Source organism: Leptodactylus fuscus, chromosome 8 (assembly GCF_031893055.1).
Source record: "Leptodactylus fuscus isolate aLepFus1 chromosome 8, aLepFus1.hap2, whole genome shotgun sequence".
Lineage (NCBI taxonomy): Eukaryota > Metazoa > Chordata > Amphibia > Anura > Leptodactylidae > Leptodactylus > Leptodactylus fuscus.
In genome coordinates this window covers 76,820,825-76,830,616 of record NC_134272.1, presented here as the reverse complement: position 1 = coordinate 76,830,616, position 9,792 = coordinate 76,820,825, and the positions used below count along the sequence as shown (strand labels likewise).

The window sequence follows — 9,792 nt, the reverse complement described above, 5'->3', positions numbered from 1 at the left end:
CAGAATGTTCCTCTTTTTTGCACTCATGAACTCCTGGGTAGCTTTGGCTGTATGCTTGGGGTCATTGTCCATCTGTACTATGAAGCGCCGTCCGATCAACTTGGCAGCATTTGGCTGAATCTGGGCTGAAAGTATATCCCGATACACTTCAGAATTCATCTGGCTACTCTCGTCTGCTGTTATGTCATCAATAAACACAAGTGACCCAGTGCCATTGAAAGCCATGCATGCCCATGCCATCACGTTGCCTCCACCATGTTTTACGGAGGATGTGGTGTGCCTTGGATCATGTGCCGTTCCCTTTCTTCTCCAAACTTTCTTCTTCCCATCATTCTGGTACAGGTTGATCTTTGTCTCAACTGTCCATAGAATACTTTTCCAGAACTGAGCTGGCTTCTTGAGGTGTTTTTCAGCAAATTTAACTCTGGCCTGTCTATTTTTGGAATTGATGAATGGTTTGCATCTAGATGTGAACCCTTTGTATTTACTTTCATGGAGTCTTCTCTTTACTGTTGACTTAGAGACAGATACACCTACTTCACTGAGAGTGTTCTGGACTTCAGTTGATGTTGTGAACGGGTTCTTCTTGACCAAAGAAAGTATGCGGCGATCATCCACCACTGTTGTCATCCGTGGACGCCCAGGCCTTTTTGAGTTCCCAAGCTCACCAGTCAATTCCTTTTTTCTTAGAATGTACCCGACTGTTGATTTTGCTATTCCAGGCATGTCTGCTATCTCTCTGATGGATTTTTTATTTTTTTTCAGCCTCAGGATGTTCTGCTTCACCTCAATTGAGAGTTCCTTTGAGCGCATGTTGTCTGGTCACAGCAACAGCTTCCAAATGCAAAACCACACACCTGGAATCAACCCCAGACCTTTTAACTACTTCATTGATTACAGGTTTACGAGGGAGACGCCTTCAGAGTTAATTGCAGCCCTTAGAGTCCATTGTCCAATTACTTTTGGTCCCTTGAAAAAGAGGAGGCTATGCATTACAGAGCTATGATTCCTAAACCCTTTCTCCGATTTGGATGTGGAAACTCTCATATTGCAGCTGGGAGTGTGCACTTTCAGCCCATATTATATATATAATTGTATTTCTGAACATGTTTTAGTAAACAGCTAAAATAACAAAACTTGTGTCACTGTCCAAATATTTCTGGCCCTAACTATATCTATTTATCTAATCTCATATCTACCTATGTATCTGTTAATCATGTCATAGCTATCTATGTAATCTCATATCTATCTATCTATCTATCTATCTATCTATCTATCTATCTATCTATCTGACATATCTACAGTGTTGGCCAAATGTATTTAGACCATTCTTCTTTGGCAAACTGCTCCAGGTCCCTGAGATGTGAAGGGGGCCTTCTCCAAACTGCCATCAAGAAATCTCTCCACAGGTGTTCTATGGGATTCAGGTCTGGACTCATTGCTGCCACTTTACAAGTCTCCAGGGCTTTCTCTCAAACCATTTTCTAGTGCTGACCTGAAGTGTGTTTTGGGTCATTGTCCTGCTGAAAGAACCATGACCTCCGAGGGAGACCCAGCTTTCTCACACTGGGACACAGGAAGAGGTTGAGTCAACTTTAATCCATTTCAACTGGCTGCAAGTGTGATTTAGTTATTGCCACCACCTGTTAGGTGCCTCAGGTAAGTAACAGGTGCTGTTAATTACACAAATTAGAGAAGCATCACATTATTTTTCAAACAGTGCCAATACTTTTGTCCACCCCCTTTTTATGTTTGGTCTGGAATTATATCCAACTTGGCTTTTTGACAATTGTTTTTGTGGTTTTCCATTGAAGACAATAATAATACCAAAGAATTTGTGATTGCAATCATTTTCTGGAAGAAAATGAGTATTATCTGACAGAATTGCAGGGGTGCCAATACTTTTGGCCAACACTGTAGCTAATCTCCTATCTATCTATCTATCTATCTATCTATCTCATATCTATCTAATCTCATATCTATCTATCTATCTATCTGTTAATCATTGTCATAGCTATCTATCTAATCTCATATCTATCTAATCTCATATCTATCTATCTATCTATCTGTTAATCATTGTCATAGCTATCTATCTAATCTCATATCTATCTATCTATCTATCTATCTATCTATCAATCATGACATATCTATCTATCTATCTATCTAATCTCATATCTATCTATCTAATCTCATATCTATCTATCTATCTATCTATCTATCTATCAATCAATCAATGTCATATCTATCTAATCTCATATCTATCTATCTAATCTCATATCTATCTATCTCTCTATCTATCAATGTCATATCTATCTATCTAATCTATCTATCTATCTATCTAATATCTATCTATCTAATATCTATCTATCTATCTATCTATCTATCTATCTATCTATCTATCTATCTCTCAGCTCTCAGGTCCTGGCCAGCAGTGCCCCATGGCTAGTGAGGTGGTGCATATTGGGGCAGGTCCTGGGCACCCCTGAGTGTTGGGCACCTCAGTGCTCAGCCTCCATACACACACAGTGGGCGCCATGTGACTGCCAGGACTTGGTGTGTAATTTCCTCTGCTACATACACAGCTACCTGACCCGAATACTAAGCAGCACTTAGCTGAGAGACTGACTGCAGAGACGGCTCATTGCTGGAGCAGGGGAGACATCCACATCTACACTAGCCATGGAGATCAAGGACCAGGGGGCACAGATGGAGCCTCTGCTGCCAACGGTAAGACCCCCAGCCCCTGTGCATGTATGTGGTCCCTGTATGGGCTGCTGCTCTGGATGTGTGTGCAGACCCTGCTATATACATGGTGCACTATAATGGGGGCTGCTGAATGTAAGGACACAGCTCAGTGATCAGTCCCCATCACTATCAGTCACCCTGAGCATCTCCTGTCTATGGATATATATAGAGAGAGAGTATATAGAGAGAGTGTCATATGGAAAAGGGGAAAATCACTGACAGCCTGAAAGCAGCAACTGCATGCTGCCATACTGCAGAGGATCCTTCACCCATCCATCTATCCATCCACCTAGCTATTACCTATCCATCTATCCATCTTTTACATCAGCCTGGACATGATACTGTTGCAATGTTGTGTAATATTTATATGTAATGTGTTTATTATGAGATGTATAACATGTATATAATACATATTGTATTTGGTGCATACACAGATTGTCCCATGATCTTATATATGATACATACCCCACATTTGCTGTGTACCCACTCCTACATGTATGCTGCATGCTTCAGGCTTTATATCTGGCTTTTATAGCCCAGTTTCCATACCATATCCATTCATATATGATAAATATCCAGTGTATTTCATAGCTAGTCTGTGTCATTTTTTAACATACAGGACTATATATATATATATATATATATATATATATATATATATATATATATATATAGGACATACCATGTGTATAATGCACAGCCTCTGCTCATATATGGTGCATACCCCAATCCTTATATCTGGTGTATTCTCTAGCATTATATGGTGCATGCCCTATGCATTGATCAATGATATTTAATACTGACTGTATATCTGGTGTATACTATATATCATTCCTGTTATGGTTTTTAATGCATACAGTATGGTGGGTGCCATAGGTTTCTCATATACTATATACCCCATGACTCCATAGTTGGTGCATAACCATTGTCTCCATATATAATGCATAGTCTTGTCTTTGTGAATGGTGCTTGTCCTATTTCTTCATAAACTGTAGCCTAATATGGTCCATCGCCACCTTATCAAACCTGATGCATTTATATATGTTATATAGCCCAGGCTTCACATAGTTTCATAATACATAGGTCATAACCTATGCTTTTATGTATGGTTATGCTATGTTGTGTACAGCAATGCATGTACATGTCCTCATATATAATGCAGAATTCATGGCATCATATGCATGTGTAATGTCTTCATATATGGTGTATGTACCATAACCCTGTGTATGGTGTATATGGTGCTTAACTCATGCCTTTATCTATGGAGTATTATATATGGTGTACACCATAGTTTTCATACATGCTGTATACAATAATATATTCTGCATGCAAATCTAATGTCTTTATAAATAATGTATAATCCAAGCCTTCATATATGGCGAATATCATTGCGTTTATATATATTATACCCCCTCTATATATGGTGCATAGCCAGTGTCTCCTTATACTGTATTTTGTGTTGCCCATGCTTTCATATGTGGTGCATAGTCCATGGTATATGACTGCTGCCACACTCTTCATATATGGTGCATAATCCATCCCTTTATATATTTAGTCCATGTCCAGTGTCCCCATATTTAAAGTATACTCTATACCATCATTTACATACACAGTGCATTCATTTACTGGTGAATATATGGTGTATACACCGAACCTTCATATATGGTGCATGGTTAGGGGATCTTTATACTATGCATAACCCGCACCTTTCATAGATAGTGCATCCACCATACAGTCATATTGTTTATGGCTACTGCCACACTCATTATATATGGTGCATATACAGTCAGTGTCTGTATATATACTTCATAGCCCATCCATTGATGTGGTATATGGTTACTGCCACACTCATTATATATGGTGTATGTACTGTCAGTGTCTCCATATATGCTTCCTAACCTATTCCGAAAGCATATACAGTCCTATGAAAAAGTTTGGGCACCCCTATTAATCTTAATCATTTTTAGTTCTAAATATTTTGGTGTTTATAACAGCCATTTCAGTTTGATATATCTAATAACTGATGGACACAGTAATATTTCAGGATTGAAATGAGGTTTATTGTACTAACAGAAAATGTGCAATATGCATTAAACCAAAATTTGACCGGTGCAAAAGTATGGGCACCTCAACAGAAAAGTGACATTAATATTTAGTAGATCCTCCTTTTGCAAAGATAACAGCCTCTAGTCGCTTCCTGTAGCTTTTAATCAGTTCCTGGATCCTGGATAAAGGTATTTTGGACAAACAATTCAAGTTCAGTTAAGTTAGATGGTCGCCGAGCATGGACAGCCCGCTCCAAATCATCCCACAGATGTTCAATGATATTCAGGTCTGGGGACTGGGATGGCCATTCCAGAACATTGTAATTGTTCCTCTGCATGAATGCCTGAGGATTTGGAGCGGTGTTTTGGATCATTGTCTTGCTGAAATATCCATCCCCGGCATAACTTCAACTTCGTCACTGATTCTTGAACATTATTCTCAAGAATCTGCTGATACTGAGTGGAATCCATGCGACTCTCAACTTTAACAAGATTCCCGATGCCGGCATTGGCCACACAGCCCCAAAGCATGATGGAACCTCCACCAAATTTTACAGTGGGTAGCATGTGTTTTTCTTGGAATGCTGTTTCTTTTTGGACGCCATGCATAACGCCTTTTTTTATAACCAAACAACTCAATTTTTGTTTCCAAAATGAAGCTGCCTTGTCCAAATGTGCTTTTTCATACCTCAGGCAACTCTATTTGTGGCGTACGTGCAGAAACGGCTTCTTTCTCATCACTCTCCCATACAGCTTCTATTTGTGCAAAGTGCGCTGTATTGCTGACCGATGCACAGTGACACCATCTGCAGCAAGATGATGCTGCAGCTCTTTGGAGGTGGTCTGTGGATTGTCCTTGACTGTTCTCACCATTCTTCTTCTCTGCCTTTCTGATATTTTTCTTGGCCTGCCACTTCTGGGCTTAACAAGAACTGTCCCTGTGGTCTTCCATTTCCTTACTATGGTCCTCACAGTGGAAACTGACAGGTTAAATCTCTGAGACAACTTTTTGTATCCTTCCCCTGAACAACTATGTTGAACAATCTTTGTTTTCAGATCATTTGAGAGTTGTTTTGAGTAGCCCATGATGCCACTCTTCAGAGGAGATTCAAATAGGAGATCAACTTGCAATTGGCCACCTTAAATACCTTTTCTTATGATTGGATACATCTGGCTATGAAGTTCAAAGCTCACTGAGGTTACAAAACCAATTTTGTGCTTCAGTAAGTCAGTAAAAAGTAGTTAGGGGAATTCAAATCAATAAAATGATAAGGGTGCCCATACTTTTGCACCGGTCAAATTTTGGTTTAATGCATATTGCACATTTTCTGTTAGTACAATAAACCTCATTTCAATCCTGAAATATTACTGTGTCCATCAGTTATTAGATATATCAAACTGAAATGGCTGTTGCAAACACCAAAATATTTAGAACAAAAAATGATTAAGATTAATAGGGGTGCCCAAACTTTTTCATAGGACTGTATACTGCACATGGCTACTGCCACACTCATCATATGTGGTGTATGTAGAGTGTCTCCATATATACTTCATAGCCTATTTCCAATGTATAAACACTGTATATGGCTACTGCTGCACTCATCATACACATACCTCCCAACTTTTGAAGAACTAAAAGAGGGGCAAATTGTGTGGCACGTGTAGCGCGCCGCGGCAAATTTAGCTCCACCCACTTTTATGTTGACTCTGCCCATTCTCATTCATTTTTCTTGTGCCTCCACACAGTATTATCCTCCTACAGTCACCTGTAATTTATATATCCCCCCTCCGTCTCTCCCCCAGTTTCATGTCCCCCCATCTCTGCCCCCAGATTCATGTCCCCCATCTCTTCCCCCAGATTCATGTCCCCTCATCTCTGCCCACAGTTTCATGTCCCCCATCTCTGCCCCCAGAATCATATCCCATCTCTGCCCCAGATACATGTCCCCACATCTCTGCCCCCAGAATCATGTCCCCCCATCTCTTCCCCCAGATTCATGTCCCCCCATCTCTGCCCCCAGTTTCATGTCCCCCATCTCTGCCCCCAGAATCATACCGCATCTCAATCCCCAGATACATGTCCCCACATCTCTGCCCTCAGAATCATGTCCCCCATCTCTTCCCCCAGATTCATGTCCCCTCATCTCTGCCCCCAGATTCATGTCCCCCCGTCTCTGCCCCCAGATTCATGTCCCCCCCGTCTCTGCCCCCAGATTCATGTCCCCACATCTCTGCCCTCAGAATCATGTCCCCCCGTCTCTGCCCCCAGAATCATGTCCCTTCATTTCTTCCCACAGTTTCATGTCCCCCCATCTCTGCCCCAGATTCATGTCCCACATCTCTGCCCCAGACACATGTCCCCCATCTCTGCCCCAGATTCATGTCCCCCCATCTCTGCCCCAGATACATGTCCCCCCATCTCTGCCCCAGACACATGTCCCCCCATCTCTTCACAGTTTCATGCCGTTCTCCCCCCCTTCATCTGCCCCCAGTTTCATGGGCCCCCTTCATTATCTTCCACCTCAATGTTTAACAAGAAACCCCACTTATACTCACCTTCCAACGCTCCCCCGCCGCTCTCTCCGCAGTCCCACTAACAGAGTTGTAGGTGCGATGTGACGTCATCACATCGCGCTTACACATACACTAGTCAGAGTGGTGAGGCAAAGCAAGGAGCTGAGTTGTGATCTGAGTTGAAATCGGGACATACCTCCTGCCGAACGGGACCGTGGGACAGGACACCGAAATCGTGAATGTCCCGCGGAAATCGGGACGGTTGTGAGATATGCATACATGGTGCATGTACAGTCAATGTCTCCATATGTATACATCTACGTTATAGCCTATGGCCCATGCATATATACTGTACATGGCTACTGCCACACTTAGCATACATGGTGCATGTACAGTCAGTGTTTCCATATATACTTCATAGCCCATCCATTCATACTGTATATGGTTACTGCCACATTCATCATATATGGTGTGTGTACAGTCAGTGTCCCCATATACAGTCCTATGAAAAAGTTTGGGCACCCCTATTAATCTTAATCATTTTTTGTTCTAAATATTTTGGTGTTTGCAACAGCCATTTCAGTTTGATATATCTAATAACTGATGGACACAGTAATATTTCAGGATTGAAATGAGGTTTATTGTACTAACAGAAAATGTGCAATATGCATTAAACCAAAATTTGACCGGTGCAAAAGTATGGGCACCCTTATCATTTTATTGATTTGAATTCCCCTAACTACTTTTTACTGACTTACTGAAGCACAAAATTGGTTTTGTAACCTCAGTGAGCTTTGAACTTCATAGCCAGATGTATCCAATCATAAGAAAAGGTATTTAAGGTGGCCAATTGCAAGTTGATCTCCTATTTGAATCTCCTCTGAAGAGTGGCATCATGGGCTACTCAAAACAACTCTCAAATGATCTGAAAACAAAGATTGTTCAACATAGTTGTTCAGGGGAAGGATACAAAAAGTTGTCTCAGAGATTTAACCTGTCAGTTTCCACTGTGAGGAACATAGTAAGGAAATGGAAGACCACAGGGACAGTTCTTGTTAAGCCCAGAAGTGGCAGGCCAAGAAAAATATCAGAAAGGCAGAGAAGAAGAATGGTGAGAACAGTCAAGGACAATCCACAGACCACCTCCAAAGAGCTGCAGCATCATCTTGCTGCAGATGGTGTCACTGTGCATCGGTAACAATACAGCGCACTTTGCACAAGGAGAAGCTGTATGGGAGAGTGATGAGAAAGAAGCCGTTTCTGCACGTACGCCACAAATAGAGTTGCCTGAGGTATGAAAAAGCACATTTGGACAAGGCAGCTTCATTTTGGAAACAAAAATTGAGTTGTTTGGTTATAAAAAAAAGGCGTTATGCATGGCGTCCAAAAAGAAACAGCATTCCAAGAAAAACACATGCTACCCACTGTAAAATTTGGTGGAGGTTCCATCATGCTTTGGGGCTGTGTGGCCAATGCCAGCATCGGGAATCTTGTTAAAGTTGAGGGTCGCATGGATTCCACTCAGTATCAGCAGATTCTTGAGAATAATGTTCAAGAATCAGTGACGAAGTTGAAGTTACGCCGGGGATGGATATTTCAGCAAGACAATGATCCAAAACACCGCTCCAAATCCTCAGGCATTCATACAGAGGAACAATTACAATGTTCTGGAATGGCCATCCCAGTCCCCAGACCTGAATATCATTGAACATCTGTGGGATGATTGGAAGCGGGCTGTCCATGCTCGGCGACCATCTAACTTAACTGAACTTGAATTGTTTGTCCAAAATACCTTTATCCAGGATCCAGGAACTGATTAAAAGCTACAAGAGGCGACTAGAGGCTGTTATCTTTGCAAAAGGAGGATCTACTAAATATTAATGGCACTTTTCTGTTGAGGTGCCCATACTTTTGCACCGGTCAAATTTTGGTTTAATGCATATTGCGCATTTTCTGTTAGTATAATAAATAAACCTCATTTCAATCCTGGAATATTACTGTGTCCATCAGTTATTAGATATATCAAACTGAAATGGCTGTTGCAAATACCAAAATATTTAGAACTAAAAATGATTAAGATTAATAGGGGTGCCCAAACTTTTTCATAGGACTGTATACTCCATAGCCCATGCCCACCTACTGTATATGCCTATTGCCACACTCTTCATATACGGTGCATGCAGTGTCTCCATGTATACAGTACTTCATAGCCTATGTCTTCCTAGATGGTGCATAATGCAGTTTACATACATGGAGCCTACTTTGTGCCACTTTGTATAGTGCATACTATATACCTTTATGTATGGCTGTAATAGAACACAGGCCGTATACATATATGTGTGGGCATAATCTGTAAGGTAAGATAATGGCTAGTTTGGAATGGTTTGGAACCAGTGTCGTCTGTGAGACAGGTACCTTGTGTGGGTGTAAAATGTAGGAAATTATCATGTACTTTCAGCAGGGACAAAAAGCCCCATGCTGCTTAAAT

At 41.2% G+C, this 9,792-nt stretch overlaps 1 protein-coding gene across 5 annotated transcripts in view; it reads left to right on the top strand.

Moving 5' to 3' along the window:
- Positions 1–2,499: 2,499 nt before the first annotated feature.
- The window catches only part of SLC4A10 (solute carrier family 4 member 10), a 143,577-nt gene continuing 136,284 nt past the window's right edge, over positions 2,500–9,792 (top strand). For all 5 annotated transcript variants that reach the window (XM_075284467.1, XM_075284470.1, XM_075284465.1 and 2 more), the window contains exon 1: positions 2,500–2,727. In XM_075284467.1, the coding sequence (XP_075140568.1) occupies positions 2,680–2,727 (48 nt within the window). In that variant the 5' untranslated portion in view covers positions 2,500–2,679. The remainder of the gene's footprint in view (positions 2,728–9,792) is intronic.